At 47.0% G+C, this 16,762-nt stretch overlaps 1 protein-coding gene across 8 annotated transcripts in view; it reads left to right on the top strand.

Annotated features, from left to right (window-relative positions):
• AAK1 (AP2 associated kinase 1) overlaps positions 1 to 16,762 on the top strand; it is an 81,388-nt gene that overhangs the window by 62,333 nt on the left and 2,293 nt on the right. Inside the window, exons 17-22 of one of the 8 annotated variants that reach the window (XM_086477287.1) lie at positions 1,641 to 1,742; positions 3,425 to 3,526; positions 4,304 to 4,414; positions 5,076 to 5,081; positions 7,802 to 7,906; positions 9,461 to 9,555. The exons of 4 other annotated variants lie outside the window; for them this stretch is intronic. In XM_086477287.1, the coding sequence (XP_086333413.1) occupies positions 1,641 to 1,742; positions 3,425 to 3,526; positions 4,304 to 4,414; positions 5,076 to 5,081; positions 7,802 to 7,906; positions 9,461 to 9,555 (521 nt within the window). Of the gene's footprint in view, positions 1 to 1,640; positions 1,743 to 3,424; positions 3,527 to 4,303; positions 4,415 to 5,075; positions 5,082 to 7,801; positions 7,907 to 9,460; positions 9,556 to 16,762 lie in introns of those variants that run through there. 3 more of the 8 variants (XM_086477288.1, XM_086477280.1, XM_086477281.1) reach the window with 3 other exon arrangements.

The following is a 16,762-nucleotide window of genomic DNA, read 5'->3' on the forward strand; positions in this document are numbered from 1 at the left end:
GTACTCTGGGTGCATACCTGTTCTCTTACCGCTTCCCTTCTGGAAAAAGGAACTGAGCGTGTTCCCTGTCCTCTTGTCCCCAAGCCTCTCTCCTGTGTGGCGTTAGGTTTTCCCAGCACTGTTGTCAGCTCCGTCCTTCTGAGTCCCCTTTTGGTAGCCACGACACCTTCTTTTGTTGCCAAGCCCCTGCTCCCAGCCTCTCCATTCACCCAAGGAAAAAGCCCCTCTCTGTGCTGCTGAGAAGCCAAGGCTGATGCCTCTGCAGTTGGGCTGCATCTTCTTTGGCAAATACAGCCTTTAAAATTGACTATTCCTCACAGAGGTGAGAAGGTTTCAAGTACATTCAAGGCTGCTGTTCCCGTCAGGTTTTTCCTTTCAGCTGACCTTCTTCAGGCCTTCAGTGCTGTAACAGCTGCCTCTTGGGTCACTTTTTAGGTTTCCTTCCCCTCCCGGTTGCTTTAGTGTGTTTGCTTGTGAAGATTTTCACGGGGAGTAGAATTTGTCCTGCTTTGAATAAGTAGTTCCAAAGCCACTGGGCTATTTGTATTATTTATATAGGCCAATAAAAGAGATTGATAGTATTACCGTGTACGTAACAGTGCAAGTTAAGCTTTTCATTGGCTTTCTCAGCATGGTAAGTCTTTTATATGGTAGTATTCCAGAGCCTGTGCTTTTGTGGAGTTATGAGGACGTTTTCTTTGGATAATAAATAATAACACCAGCCTTTGAACTCCAAACATAAAATACAGATGTAAAAATGTTCTTTATCATCTTGTTCTGTGAAGAAACCCTTGTGAAAGCCAAGTAATTAAGCTCATTATTGAAAACCTGGTTAGTATGATTGGGAAGTCACTCATCCACCAGATTAATAATTGAGATTAACTTTTTGCCTAGGCTATCTAAATTTCTTTGTGTGAAGGATAATGGGAACCACAGGAGTTGTACTGTGGAGAATGACATGTCTGATTTGAAACCTGATAGATGAAATAATTAATTGGTAACTAGACAGCTGTTGAACCCAAGGGCAAGTTCTGATGTCTGGCACCATGTCAGCCTGTCTGTAGGGTCTCAGTGGTTTCTGGTTTTGCTTAACTCTTAAGGACTCTAAGTATTCCATTCTTGAGCAAATTAATAGGTGATGTATACCTAGCTCTAGCATCTTGAGCTTCTCATCATCTCTTCTCTTCTCATTATGCAAAGACTAACAAAGACCTCCCTAGTGTAGGAAGGTTGGGAGGGGAAAAACTGCAGGGGTTTGGGTGGGGTTGGTTGTTTTTTTTTTTTAATTTGATTTTCAGTGGGTCATGTTAAGCTTTTTTTGTGCTTTGGATAGGAGGGAAGGAACTGCTTGCTGGTTTACTGTAGGTCCTTGGGGAGAGCAGCACACAGTGGGTGAGGATGTCCTCAGCTGTCTTAGATGACCACAGCCAGCTGGTGGAAAGCTGCCTTCTGATATCTCCCAGTGACAGTGTTCTTTGCCCACGAGGTTGTGCAGATGCTCCCCTGGGGCTGACACACTGGACTATGAGCCGCTGAACTGAGCACCTGATTAATGTTGTCTTTTCTTGTAATTCTGTTTTCTTTTTTTTGCTTTTTTCCCCCTCTGTTGCCTGCCTTCCTCCTTTTCCCGCTTAACCCAGAAAAACTGATTGAGGGACTCAAATCTCCTGAGACTGCGCTTCTGCTCCCTGATATCCTGCCTCTCGCTGACCCCTTTGGTAGCACGTCAGACGCTGTGAATGGTAAAAATAAACTCAGGGCGCCTCCTCCCCTCTGTCTTACAAGGCATGTCTTGTCCCGCATGATAACTCTGCGTGTTTACCCCCACTGGGCTCTCGAAACAGCTGCTGATGTCGGTGAAACGCAATGTGGTAGGAAGTTATGGATTATGCTGAGACAGATCTGCCTTTTCCCCACGAGACTAGCGTCCGAGCAGCGAAGGCTTGGTGTTTGCGTTTAAAATGTAGGCTTGCTGATTGGGCACAATGACATGGCACCGTTGTGCCTTCTGTGTTCTTCTGCTCTTGGTTGAAGAAAGTTAATCGTTGACTGAAAGAGAAGATGCAAAAAAAAATCCCTCCATTTCTGCTAGAGACGTCGTGTGTGGGCACAGCCCAGGCGCTGAGCCTGTCTGTCTCTCCGTCGACCCTCAGCAGGATGAGGAGGACGGCATTGCCGTTGACCTGGGGCATATGCAGAGAGCAAACCTGCTAGGCTGCTGTGAGCCCAGATGCAACGGGCTCCGGGTGGTGTAAAGGTTACGGGGTGTTGCAGAATCCTGTTTTGACCTACTTGCCGAATGTCCTAAAGACTAATAATTGCAGGCTGCAGTTAGCTGCAGTCAGCTGCTTTTGTGGGTTTGGGTCCCAGCCAGGGTCCCCTGGCTAGCTGGTTGCAACCTTCTAGCTTTGGATAGAAAGGTAGGAAATGAGTCACCTTAGTAGTGAGATTTTTGTCTTTTCCTCCCTTTTGCAATTTTTGGCAGTTGCCTGAATTCTCTTAGATAATGATCCTGCAAATCACAGATACACACGCTGCTATGCAGGCAAAAATATTCATTAATCTCTCTTAGGTTCACCAATTAGACTGTTTCTGGTCCCAGCATTTGAGTGTGTCCTTGTTCTTTAATTTAACTTCTTGGTCATTACCTTGATGCTGGTCCTTGAGGAAGAGACCCAGACAAGCGTTACACCTGGCTGGTGACCGTGACAATTACCTCCCGTGTCTCTCCCCCTCCCCTTTATGGTTTCTACAAAACCAAACCTTTCTGTCTAGCCTTTGCAGACATCTCCTTTTGCGTGCCCATAGTGGACATCGACATTAGACGATGCGGGGAACTGGTCTTTTCAATAAGACCTTGGGGTCCAAAACTTGGTCACCTCTCTGGAGGGTCTGCGATCTTTGTTCCACTGGGCACTCAAAGTCCAAAAAAAAAAGATCCTGTGTCTTGGCTTTTTCCAGGTTTACCTGGGAATGTGCTAAGGGCTCACAGTAGGTATTAATGATCTGTTACTTCCAATGCAGGGGGGCTCCTTAAAGGTCAGTGTTTTCCTTTTGCTGGAAAAGGCTCTTGCAAAAGCTCGTAGTTATTTGCCCAGCCGCAGGCCTTCTGCTTAGCTGCAGGGCGGGCATCCTTAACCTCCCGTTCCACCCTCGGGGTATTTCAGATTGGGCTTGCACAAATTAAAATAAATACATTTAAAACAAAACCACAGTAAAAACTCAAACCCAACAGACGCTGATGTGTTACAGCCTTCCCTCCTGATTAAACTAACATCGGTCTAACTTCGGCCTCTTGTTGCTGACACGTACGAAAGGGTCACTAAAGGATTCAGACAACTGCCCCTTAGTTCCTACTTAGACTGTCTCGTGCAAACTAACCTCTGGCTTCTTCTCTGCTCTGGTGTTTCGCCCATTTGGAAAGGAAAACCTGACGTAGCTGTTGAGAGTCTCATACCGGGCCTCGAGGCTCCGTTGCCCCAACGCCTTGTGTCACAGACAGAGTCGGTCGCCTCCAACAGAACAGGTTGGTGAGGCAGGAGGGGGCTGGGGGGGCAGGGGGTGCATCGCACCGGTGTGGGCTGTGTCAATCACAAAGCGCTGTCTGCTTGAACGTAAGCCTCTCGGCTGCTTTTCCCGCCGGTGTAAACTGGGCTTGCTTGTGTGGCTTGTAAGTGGGTGCTGCATGGTTCCTGGAAGGTCCGTGTTACTTGTCTCCTTGGGAAGAACGGTACAGCGTTCCTTGAGCCCACCACTACAGATCCGTAGATGCCAGAGTATTGCTCTGATGAAGTGCTCTCGAAATCTGGAGCAGTCACTGATTTATTTTTTTTCCTGTCCATTCCCTTGGGGCACGGCAGTCAGCAATTCATGTCCCTTTCTTACTCTGAAGGCTTTGATCTGGCTACTTTTGCAGCAAAAGGACTCTGCATCTTTTCAGAGGTCTCTTGTGAAATAGCCAGTGCACTTAGTTTTGCCAGAGTTCCTGCAACTCTCTCCCCTTCATTCCCCCTGCGGTACCCTGTCACTTGTGTGGGATTTCGTTGTTGTACACTCAGCTTTAGAGGGCAGTTCGCCCCAGAGAATGTGCTATGTGTTGCTAGAGGTGTTGGGAATCCCTCTGCTCTCGCTGCAGAGCAGTAAGGAATGTTTTCCATCACAAAAAATGTTAGCTTTTGTGCTGGCTTTGCATCAAATCTCTACGCGAAGCGGACGGGAACAGGAATGCAACAATACGAGCTTAACAGTGTTTGTGTCCTGTTTAATGCTCCCTTGCGGCCTTTGGATGCTAACCTGGATTCAGACTCTCTCACTGGGGAAGACTCTCTGCTTGACTGTTCTCTGCTTTCTAACCCTGCTGCTGACCTCTTGGATGAATTTGCTCCCGTAGCTTTCGCAGCTCAACCTCACAAAGGTAAACGGTCCCTTTTCCTCTAGACCTGGGACTTGGGCTTTAGCTGTCGTGAAGTTTACGTGAGCAGATGCTCTGACCAGGGTTCTGGTGATGGGTGGTTGGTTTTTTCCCCAAGCCATTGTTTTATTTTCTTCCCAAGCTGGTGAAACTTGGAATATACATTGAAGTATGAAGGGAAAAATATAAGTATTCAGCTTGACCGTAAAGACAAGGTTTGTCAAGACAGATGGCACCTTCCGCGGAACAGGGATACAGCAGGAGGGATGCAGTAGGCTTCAAGGGAAGGCTTTTGTGTGCGACCCTTCTTCAGGCTTGGAAGGGGATGCACTCTGGGTTTGCTTTTTGCACATGGGGTTTAAGACCTGCTGCATTCTTGGTTCAGGAGGGGAGCCGGATGATCATCTGCGCTGGTGTCACAAGGTGTTTGAAGCGAAAGGAATTCTTTTTTGTCTGTCGGCGTTAGCGTCCAAAACACACGAGTGAGCTCCTTCAGGTCTAGAGAATGTTTCCCTTTTCAGAGGTTATCAGGAGAAGTCAAACCGCAGCGTCACAGCAAATAGGGAAGTTTCAGTGCAACATGCAGAAATGGAACGGTTTCGCAGTAACGCAGGAAAGCAGAGCGGCAGGAGAGCAGCACACCGTGCGTGGTAATTCCCAAGAGCTGCAGGTCAGCCCTTGCAGTACAGCAGTATTTGAGCCTGAGTGGAATTGTGGAAATACTGTGCAGTGACCAGAGTTCTGTTCTCTTTCCCCTAACAAGCGAGAGTAGAGGCCCCTGGGAAGCCGGGTCCTAACTCGGCTGCTTTTTCCCCCTGCCCCCTCCCAAGCCGCAGAGCACCCAGCTGAAATCTGGGCCCTCTCCCTGCAGTGTGGCTGGAGTAGTTTGAAGAGCTGTCAGCTGGGGTGTGACTTGCACGGGGAACTTTATTCCTGCTCTGTTCTGGCACATCCCTGTTATGGGCTACAGCAGTTGTGAGCAGTGCATGTGTCCTTTGGGGACAGTGCCAGACGTTAGCAGGTGACTCACGTAAGCCGAGCTTGCAGTGAATATTGGGCAGTACACATCTACCTGGGGGGGGGAGGGAAGACCAGGACTTCTGTGCTGTCTATTGCCTTGAAAAGAGAGGCTCAGAGCACAAATGCTGACTACTGGGTCCCCCTTGACGATGGGTTTTGCTGAGCTCATTTGGTAAGTATCCCTATAGCAACCGAAAGTGATCTGTCCTCAGAGGAATCGCTGTAAAACCAGTCAGTAACCAATTTTTACACTTGATGGCACTTCAGAATGAGTTTGTGTTTTTCATAGAGCTTTTGGGTTTAAACAAGCTGTTGTTCTAATTGCTCATTGCTATAATACACTTCCATGCCACTTCATTTTGAGTAAATGGCTTGAAATGTATGTTGAGCAGTTATTACTCCATGTCTGGAACACAGCAAAGCCAAAACGTTGGTATGATTTAATGAGCAAATGAATTAACAGGCTCCTGCATGACTTCTCCCAGGTTGCCCTGCTGTTCCCTCTGGGATGAGAAAGGCTCGCATTTAGCGAGGAAAACGGGACTTGCATTAGCAGGGTGGGGGGCAAAATATTTAAATCTTCCAAAACTCATTTGTGGCTTCTTTTCAAAGCCTGCTTTGATAGCTCTGGGTGTGATCATTAACTGTATGACTGTCTCAATCTTAATTTGGGGGTTTTTTGTTTGTTTGTTTGTTTATCCCATCCTGGCTTTGGTGATGTAAAGCACCTATGGGGCAGATGCTGCTGTCCATGGGTATAATCAGCCTGTGGAAGTGCAACGCTGCAAGTTATCGGGAGGACCAGGAGGGCTTGAAAAAGCAGCCGTGGTCTGAGCATGGCTTGGTGCTCCAAGCACGCCATAGCATCCTTTCCTTTGTCCTTTCCTAGGCTGTTCTCTGGCGTCTGAATTTCTGCTCAGCTGTCAGGATTCCTTAATTTGCATTTGCTGAATACAGCACCAAGCTGCACGGATGGGAGGGGAGAATTTTTCTATTTATGGTGATACATAGTCACTGAGGCGAGCTCAATGGCTTTGGAAGGAGTTTTGCCCAAATAGGGACGCTCACCAGCCTTTCTCTCCCCTTAGGGAAGCTAGTCCATAACGGAGCCGTGCTCCTTCAGGGTTGTACAGCAAACTCCAGAGCTGTGAGCCGTTGTATGTGTAAAGGAAGTGGATTGGAAACAGTCCTTGCAAAGGCTTCCGGGTAGGGTGAGGGGAGCCACAAATAAATATCTCCAGAGACAGTGGTGACAAGATGCGACTTTCCATTGAGATGAAACGTCTTTGTGTTTTTGACGCTTCACAGGCTAGTTTCCTACAAAATTTGTGGGTGTTTTTTCTGGGTCTGGTCCTCCAGAGAACAGTGTATTTCCACAAGTGGTTTCTTGCATCATCTCACCCAAAACCTGTTGGCGTATTTGTCAGCTTTAGGTAAAGAGCTTTTAGTCTTTATAGGTGTCAAACAGGAATGGTCCTGTTCCTTGGAAACCATCGACTTGCACATGTCCTTGCTAGGCTTTCAGAAATGCTTCATGTGGTAATTGAGGACCAGATTTTAGAAGGTGTTTTAGGTGTCTAAAGTAACAAGTAGTGAGGCACAGCAAGAGTGTGAAAGTCCCTAAAGGTATGTAATTGCCTGATAAGGCAGATAAATGCCTCCTCTCCTGTGGAGATTGTTGAAAATGCCTCACACCAAGTGTCTAACTGCAGTTGACGTGGTTTGAAATCAATGGAATTATGTGCCAGAACTGCTCTAGGGGCCTTTAAAAAAAAACGCAAACCTCTCGGTATCTAGTTATGGCATTTAAATTCCTTGGAAATCTGCCTCCGTGCTGCACTTCTTGTTTTATCGCTGTAGGTGAACGCGCAGGGGCTTTGTCTCGTGTAGATGACTGGAATTTCTTCTGTGTTGCTGGGTTTTTTTCCCCAGCCCTTTTCTTCTCCCTGTGTGTGACAGCTGGTAGCTGGAGAGCCAGGCTGCTCTCTCAAACTGCACTGATATCTGATGGCCACTGGATGATGACAAAGAATACTTTCAGTCCTTGGGAGCTTAAGCCCCAGGCTTTTACCACAGCTTTGAACGATGCCAATCGTGGAGCCTTCAGATTGGCCAAATTTGATTTTGATTCTCATGGCTTGGCTCGCTTTGTGTTTTGGTTTGTTGTTTTCCCCTCCACTTTTGTATTTAATTGGCTCTCTTACGTCCTTTACCAAAGACTTAACACCTTAATTTCATCTTTTAAATGAAACTCCTGCTTCTAAACCCTGTCTCTGAAAACATAAAGACCTTCTAACACTTTTTAGCGTTTCTAACCAGCCTTCTCTGCTATCTTTGCTTCTTTACCTCTGTCTCTCCTTTATGCTGCAGAAGATACTAACCTGATATCAGGCTTTGATGCTCCTGAGGGCTCTGAAAAAGTGACAGAAGATGAGTTTGACCCAATTCCAGTGTTGATATCCAAAAATTCACAAGGTAAGCCAGGATGTGGGGGTGAAAAAGGGAAGGAAAAAAAGGAAAACAATGAACATAAATTAGTTCTGGGGCAGTGGTGCTGCAGCACGTGTGAAGCAGTTCAAATAGTAAACTATCGTTGTAGTATTCAGTGAGCTTAGACTTCCTCTGATTTACATTGGCCTTGAAATTTCTCTAGATTCTCTGTTTGGGAGAAGATTGCATGTCCCGAAAGATAAGAGGTGACCAGGCATCTTTAGAGCCCATGAAGTAACTTCTGCCAGCCTGCCAGGCGGGGCACACGGGCACCCCTGTGGCTGAAGTGCGATGGAGATCGGCGTTCTCCGCCGTTCTCACTCACTGTTCGAGGCAGTGAAAGGAGAGCCTTTGGCTTTTGAGTTAACTTGGCAGGAGGCTCAAGAGGGGGATGATGACAATAATCCTTTATAACTCCAGAACTCCTGCAGAACGTGAGTTTTCTCACTTCTGACGGATGCCTTTCAAAGGTGCTTGTGGGACCCGAGTGCAAGGAGTTTGGTAGACGGTACCCACCGCCCTTGAAGAGCTTTGAGCCGTCACAGCCCCTAGGCCAGAGGCTGGACATTTCTCCTTGTACAGCAGGCCTGTCACCTAGATCACGTTAGCGTGATCTTTGCGAACGGTAGGGTTAAATCGAAGAAGCAGCACTGTTTCCTTAGGAGAACTGGTAGTGCTGCAGTTCACAGGGACAGAGGCAGGCAGCGTTTCGCAGTCTGGTCAGTCAGACAGGTCTCTGGAGTCAGGCTGTTGAATGGTTTTGATGACCACTTTTGAGGTGCTAGCGTAGGCTTACAACCACACTCCAGGGCTCCCTTTTTTTCTGGTTTTCTTTTTTCTTTTTTTTTTTCCTTTGCTTGTAGAGCTTTTTTGAATTCCCTAACTCCCTTTTTTGTTTACAGCAGGAATCTGTACACCTGCTCTGCATCTAATGCTAGCTTGCAAAGACTGATACTCAGTAGACAAAGTTCCCAGACACTAGAAACCCTGCTCCTGCTGAAAGTCAGCGATTTCTACCAAAGCTGGGCCAAGATAGGCTACCCTGAATAAAGAGGAGCATCTTCCCTTCAGTATCAAAGCACCAGTTTTAGAAAGCCACATGGCAGCTCAGCTCTCCTCGAAGTAGCTGGCAGCTCAAAGATGCCATTAAACCAGCAACTAATTTTCAGGATTTAAAACTCTGAATGGCCTTTCTGTAGGTTGTGGGAGTTCTTGTAATTGCTTTATAGGTCCTTTAGTAAGGAGAGAATTCTGCAGCTTGGACGTAAACCTTGGGAAAAAGAAGTAGTTTGTAGAGATTTGTTGCCTGCTGTGATGTTTTCCCGAGCAGGTCCAGCGAGCTGGGTTTGGGGGCGGGGAGAGGGTGGAAGAGCAAGCAGGGGAATGTTGTTGCTATCGTGATGCAAGTAATGAGAAGAGCTTGAGCAAATTCTCTGTTTTGCTTTGACTTTTTTTCTTTCTTGCTTGCTCTTGAACATCTGAAACTGTCGTGTGTGTGTGTCCTGTTCAATACTGAATTCCTATCTCTCACACTTTCAGGTGGGCATTCTAGAAACAACAGTGGAAGCTCTGAGTCCAGTCTTCCCAACATAGCCAGGTCTTTACTGCTGGTGGATCAGCTCATAGACCTGTAGCAGTGACACAGTAGCAGACGCAGTTTCTGTAACGTACCTAATCCTCCGTTTTCATTTCCAGAAGAGTTACCTTCAGTTGTGGTTCTTTTGGGCTTTTGGTTTTCTTTTAATTAAGGGGAAAAACAAAACAAAACAACCAAACACACCCAACCAAATCTGCCGGCAGGAGACAGTCACCCACCTTTCTCCCTGTCTTCCCGTGCCCTGGGAAAGACTCTGTCCCAGTTCTCCGGGTAGTCCTCGCTAAAGCTGGTACAAACCTGGTGTGGTTCCTTCTGCACCCGTCTGTAACAGCCGGTGTCTAGAGGGAGCACTGTCCTTAGCCGCCCTGCCGGGCCGTGCCCAGAGCACCGTGGGAAGCCTCGCTGTAAATGAAGTAGATCATTGTAGCTGATGTACGGGCCCTGCGTCCCTCAGGCTCCTTTCTCCTTAGAGCAGTGCGTGACCAACTGTGTTTCAATCTTTGCAGTTATGGGTTTGGTTTTGGTTCTGTTCCTGTTTTCTGATGAATGGGCAGGAGGAAGGGGACGGGGGAAATCGGGAGGGACGTCCCCCTCTCGCAGCATACAGGTTAGGAGAGCTGATGTTTCTAAATTGCCAGTATATGCTTCAGAGGAGGAGAAAGCACCGCGTTCCTCTGAAGTAGTCTTGCCTAGTACCTCTGGTGATGGTGCATATGAAGAGTTTTCCGGACTGCCCCCCCCCGCTAATGGTTTGCTGTTTAACAATCCTCCTTGTGAATGAACTGCACTTCCTTAGGGGAGGGTCAAAAAAAAGAAAAAAGAAAAGAAAAAACCAAAACCGATTGTTAAAGCTGCAGAAATGACTCGAAGTGAAACATAACAAGGTTTTGAACCAAATACATGTGAGTATGGCTGCGACTAGTGTTTTGTTGACCTTTTTTGGATGAAAAGGGCATTGTGGCGGCAGCAGATGTATTTTCTGTGACTTCTTTTCTGTGTTTGACTGGAGAAAAAAAAAAAAAAAAGGAAAATCTCCCCAACCTACTGTAAATTGTGTATGAAACAAATTGTCCTACGGTTGTTTGTCTATTTTTAATCCTGGTTTTAGTCAAGCATCTGGTATCTGTTCTGGGTTCCCCATTTTCTTCTGTAACTGCATATAGTGCAAACCAGTTAAGTATGGAACCATTTGTTTCAGTAGGCGAAGATTACTGTGGACTTTACTCCACTCCTCAGTCTTTGTGGAACAAGCATGCACTTGGTTCAGGTGGTTTGAAATCAGTGCTGCTGTAACTTGGTGGGGTTTACCTTTTCTTTTTCCCTTCACGTGCTTAGTTTGTCAACTAGCTGGATACGCTAAACTTGTTTTCATCAGCTTATGGTCATGAAGTCCGGAATTTCTATCTTGTATTTGAAAGCCCTTTCTGAACAGAAGGACTCTTCCTCTGTAGTGGAATAATTACTAGCTTACTGCTAACCTTGTGTATGTGTATGTAGCCGTATTAGTAAAGTGCAGTTTCCCATGTGCGAAAGTATGAACGACTGAAACGTGTATGTACTGACCTCTCGCTAAGAAGGAAAGAAATCAAAGTTCGTGACTCCTCCTTTCCTATCTCCAGTCTCTCTGCTATTCCCCCACCCCAACACTTAGTTTAACAAATTCTGTAAATAGAACTACCATCGATTGTGTCTGCTCTACATTACTCTTCTTTTAAAACCTACACTTAATAATAAAAGTATTGCTTAAGTGTGTTGTATCATTACATGTGTATACTGCACTTTCCAAGAGAAGCTTTACATGAGAACTATGGAAATGACCTTAGTAAAATTGTGGATAGAACTTTATTATTTTTTTGTTTTATATTCCTAAAGCACAGGCAAGCTGGACTGGAAAACAAGAAGACGTTATAGATAGAAAGTTATTGTATAGTCAGATACTGAGATTATATGAAAAGAGAATGGATTTTAAAAAGTAACCATCTACTGTATATTAGAAACAAAGATTTCTGTGAATTAAAGTACTTTTAAAGAATGTTTAAGATTTTAAATCTAATGGCGCTTGTTCAAGGGTTCTGGAAAAAAAAATATAAATGCACTGGGTTGTTGTTAATGCTATTAAATAAGCAGATGTGAATGTTTATTTTATTGCTTTTTCAAGTACCTGTTAATGGATCTGGGTGGGAGATACAGTACAAGGGAAGCAAACATTTTTAGAGATGTTTATTGTCCAGACCTCGTTCATCAGCAAATACTTGCTGCTTATTTGCAGAATGAATGGAGAATGTGAGAGAGATGAAATGAGTGGATATTTGGGATTGATTTTAAGCTCTCCAAAAACCGTGCCTCTCCCACAGGCGTCAGGTAGTGTTGGTGTGCCGCTCCAAAGTTGAGGAGCTTGTTTGAAAGCTGCTGCTGTGGAGGAACAAATGGAACTTTCACCCACTGTCCGCATGGGAGCCGTTTGGTACCCAGCAGTCCCAAAATGGCGTAAGAAGGATTCTCTCTTATAGCTGTGGTGGGAGCCTCGTCTGAAGCCATGGGGGATGTTTCTGTCCCCTTTTAAGGGTCGTAGGGTCAGGTGTTGTTCAGTAACATAATACAAACCTACAGTCAGCAAAATCACAGCAGGGTCATTCTCCTGTCTGCCTGGTGCGTGCTGTCCGTTCGTGTCGGGGTGGTGGAGGAGCCCTTCTGCCCTAGCAGGCTGGAGCTTGGCGTACTGTTCTTGGCGTTAACTGTCTGGACGGTCCCTCCTGGTAGGGTCCTTCAAATGCAACCACAGTACACGGAGCAGTTTCCTTTCAAGTCAAGGTTCTGCTTTGGATGCAAGAATAAACTCTGGGTTTGGGGTGGCAAGATGTTCAAAGGACTAGTTGGAACTTAGATGTTGGTTCTTGCTTGCTCTGAGGGGACTTGGCTTTTGAACTGCCCCTGCCCTTGGAAATCTCCCCAGTTCATCTTTTAACCGGATGAGCACAAGTGTTGCACCCACCCTTCCAAGATCGGCAAATTTGTGTCTGTCTGACAATATCTGCTCTGTGGGGAGCATCTGTCCCAAAACCAGAAGGTGCTGCAGCTCCTGAATTCTGCCTGGCCAAGTCTTCCTGGAGTTCCTTGGGTCTTGGCCACCTAGGAAGGACTTGGCCAGGGCTGCAGGCACTGTGCAACCTGCTGGAGAAGTCTGAGAGATGGGTGGAAGAATCTTAGCGCTGGTGGCTTTGTGGCAGACCTGCACCCTCTAACAGCCCGTTTCCCAGGAGCAAACAACAGCCTGAGTGAATCTCTGTATTTTTAGAGGTTTCTTGTAAATGAATGCTGATGGCATTCTTCAGTCTGAAAGCTCGCAGGATATTGCCTCCAGTGACTTTCCAAAACCACCTCATTTAAAAAATTATTTAAACCCCAAAAAATTCTTATTACAATGAAAGTTTGAATGTGGTTTAGGGCAAGTTTTGGGGTATCCAAGCAGACATAAAATGTGGGGCCTGTGGGCCTCTGACTACAGGCGATGTCATCAAGCACCTAGCGTGCTGTGGTGGCATCTGAAGCTGGAGTTACTTTCTTTTTTGGCCAATGGATTTTCTAGTTCAGGAGCTCTTGTAGGAATCTGTCAGAGTTGGGGGGTAGCTGGCATGGCGGGGGGAGTGCTCTGAGTGAGGCTTATCGGTCAGCTCGGCTACCAGTAATGGGGTGAGGCGAGTTCCTCCGCTTCTCTGTGGGGGGGTGTGGGCACTGCACATTAGGGCTGCATCACTCCAGCAGGAAACATAGACTTGGAAAACACAACAAAAAAGGCTTTTCTTCATCGTTATTTTTGTTCCCGTGTGGGCTATTTCCGTAACTGAAAGAAGCTGTGCTCTGGGGACAGCCCTGCCTCCGCACAGGAGCGCAGACCACGCTCAGCATCGGAGCTCGTTGTTCCTTGGGAGGAAGGGGGGTTGCTTGGCTGGGGTTGTTCTGAGGACGTTTCTGATGTGGGAGGCTTGTCCTCCTGCCCTGCACAGGGGGGAGTTTAACCCCTAGAAACCTGCCTTATGTTTTTCTCAGACGGTCTCTGCATCTCAGAAATGACTTGTGTACGTAACGCTTGGCTGGCGCACGGCACAACTGAGGGGCAAACCCGACGATGGTGTCGGTCTTGTTCGTAAACGGCTGGAATATGGTGTGTGGGATTAGCGTGTTTAACACCTGCCCTGTCTCACTCTGCGTGGTGCAAGCGACTGTAGGAGTGTGCCAAAACTGGAACGTTAAATTCCTTGTCTTCTGGAAGCGAAGAACCCTAGATCTGCTCCCAGATCTGCCGCTGCCTAGTGACTTTGGGCAGGAGCACGTCCTCGTGCTGTCCAAGCTGTTGCCCAGCGACGTAGTAATGGTGATGCTGACCTTTGGTGTTCTGCTTTGGTACCTCCTCCCTGAGAGCGCTGTAAGGGGGTAGTTCGGTGGTGCTGCTTAATGATACTGCTTCAAGGAATGGGAATACAAGGAAAAACGCCATCGTTCCAAGAACGAAGGAATCTTTTGACCCTTTTAAAATGCAAACCTAGTAATCCTGCATAATAGTAATTGTGCTGGTTTTGAGCTACCTGTTACCCTATGTTGAGACCTCCCTGACTTTGGCTTGATGAAATCAGGAGAGTTATTTGGTGGAAGAGTAGCTTCAGACTCTAGGAATGCCTCTGCCTCTCCTGACTTGCTTGTTTTGAGCTCTGCTCCAGAAATGAGGTCACCATCTCGGCCACTGCTCTGCCTCCTTGCAGCCTCGTGTAATAGGGAGAGTAAATCCTTTATAGCTTTATAGCTTTCCTGCCGGTTATTTCAGTGCTTTGCTGCTTCAGAGCACCGTTTCCCTGTAAAGATGGGGGAGCTCTGTGTGTCGGTGCTGTAACTCAGGGGTGAATGGTCTTTTCTCCCGGTTGCTATCTGAATCCACGCAGGGTGTATTCCTGGGGTGATAAGTGGTTTTATTACTAAGGTTCTCCCTGCAGAAAGCGAGCCTGAGTATAGTTTAGGAATTGTTTCTTTAGTATGTATATCTGACCGTGGAATAAAAAATTATACATGAATGTTGGACAGGGGTAGGGAGAAGCCTTATCTATGAACTCCAGCTTCTGGAAATACTCTGTGCTGTAAAGCTTGCAGCTCTTAGCAGTGTGCCTGCGTTAACTCCTGAGCGTTAATTGAAAACGTAAGGGATGCTTCCCCTTGAAGGAACACACAGATCTCGGGAGTCTGGAGGAGGAGGAAGGGACAAAAGAAGCAGCTGCCCCCTGACGGTGTCCATCTTGGCAGAGGCAGATGTTAGGAAATGCTGCCTCGGCAGAAGAGGCATCTCTTTTTGCGCGAGGGGTTGTGGGTGCTTTGGGGTGTTGATTCAAGCAAACCATCTGCCTGGGTCTTTTCAGGCCTCTTGCACACTCTGCCCTTGGTGTGAAGGGGAGCAGAGTCACCACAGAGAAGGGGCAGGGCTTCAAACAAAAAGGCACTGTCTTAGTTTCACGAGATTTGTCCTCTACCCTCACGCTGTTAGCAGCTCGTGGAGCGACCCTTTCTGCCCTTTGCTGTGGCGCAGAACAGGACTGCCACGCCTTTTCGTGTGAAACGGTCCCTCGAGTGCTTCAGTCTCGCTGGTCTCTGATCTCCGACCTGCCGAAGCGTCCATCGGCGCTGGCTGCCTTCAATTCTGTCATCCTAAAGAGACATGCAGCGTGCGCCTCTGAAATGTCCGAATGCAAAGCCTGTAGCTGTGTCTGCTTGTGGGAGTGCACTGATCTTGTCTCGTTAGCTCTGACCTGACCTTTACACAAAGGGGTTTTTTGGTTTCATTGCACACTGCAGTGTCTAAGCATAGCTCAGACCTTTTTTTTAATGTGAGATGAACTGTGAGAGGAGATGTCTAAGCCATGGGCTAGTTAGACATGCACCCAGATGTTAGCTGACGTAAAATGCTGGCGTAATGTTGTCTTCCTTGTGGCAGTGATGCTGCCATAGCTCCTTCTGGGACTGTCCCTTTGCTTTCTGCCAAAAGAAACAAACTGTGAGGGAACCTAAGAACGTGGGAAGGGAAAGGTGCCTGGGATCGGTTGCTGTGGGATGGGGTTTGGAAGCCAAGTCTTCCTCCTTCAACATCAGAAAAGCAGAACATGGGAGTGAAGACGGTGCTCCTCCCTTGCCAGTAAATCCCCAAACTTCTCAGGTAACCCACCATACTTAACTATGGCCGTGCCCACTTTTGTTGGTTTTGAATGACAAGGGCCCTTCCCTTCTTGCCGCATTGCCTGGCCGCTTTGACCGAAACCAGCTCCTAACTGAGGGCTGGAACGAGCTCCCACCTAAGCATCGCTTCAGTCTTTCCTCCCAGAGTAATTCACAACTCCTGTACCGGCCTTAGCAAGGGAGAAAACTGGTTCTGAGCGTTCGGTGCCCTTCTCGCTTGTGGTGGGCAGAGACAGCAAGAAAGCATTGGACAAAGTAATTTTTCCGCAAATAGAGCGTTCTGCCCATCATACAGTGCCTCCAAGTTCAGAGACACAGGCTGCTCTTGTCCGAAGTAAATGGGCTTATATCCTGTCAACTCTTCTCTTGCTCTGTCCTAAATGCCATCGCTTACGTGAGTATAGATGCCTACTAGCGCAAGTAACTCTTTAAAAAGAAAATTCCAATCAAATGACTTGTTTGTGCTGTTCTTGTGAAAAGTGGGCCCTTGGTTTGCATTGGCATGATGTTCACCGTGATAAATAACTTTTTCCTTTCCTTGCTTTACTGGTTTCCTCATATTTCAATGAGGACTGGGTAATTCAGAGGCATTTGTGTGATGTGGCAACCGGTCTCGCTCTGCTTCAGCCTGTATTCTCCAAACCTCACAGTAATACCTGGTGAATATATAACCAGCCTCCTGGAAGAAAACACCACCATAGGCGTACCGTTCCTGGAAGCCGAGATTAGCCTCTGAGGTTAAAGCATTGCTGGCAGCACAGGCTTCAGGAGAGAGAGATAGTATTTTTGTAGAGTAACTTATAAAGCGTTCACATATCTACACTGTCTTTATCTAGCAGTGTGATGTATCCAAGTGAATAGTTTCCCAATAAATACCAATTTTGATGCCTAATGAACGACTGCTGTGTCTTTCATTGTGAGAAGTGCCTGGGAACGGGTTAACTCGCGTACGTCTACGGACTTGATCAAGAAATGGTGCCTTGTGGGCTGTGATGGGCGTGCAGATGTGAACCGTTACCCTGGGCAGAGCT

This window comes from Leptosomus discolor, chromosome 23 (assembly GCF_034619465.1).
Source record: "Leptosomus discolor isolate bLepDis1 chromosome 23, bLepDis1.hap2, whole genome shotgun sequence".
NCBI lineage: Eukaryota > Metazoa > Chordata > Aves > Leptosomiformes > Leptosomidae > Leptosomus > Leptosomus discolor.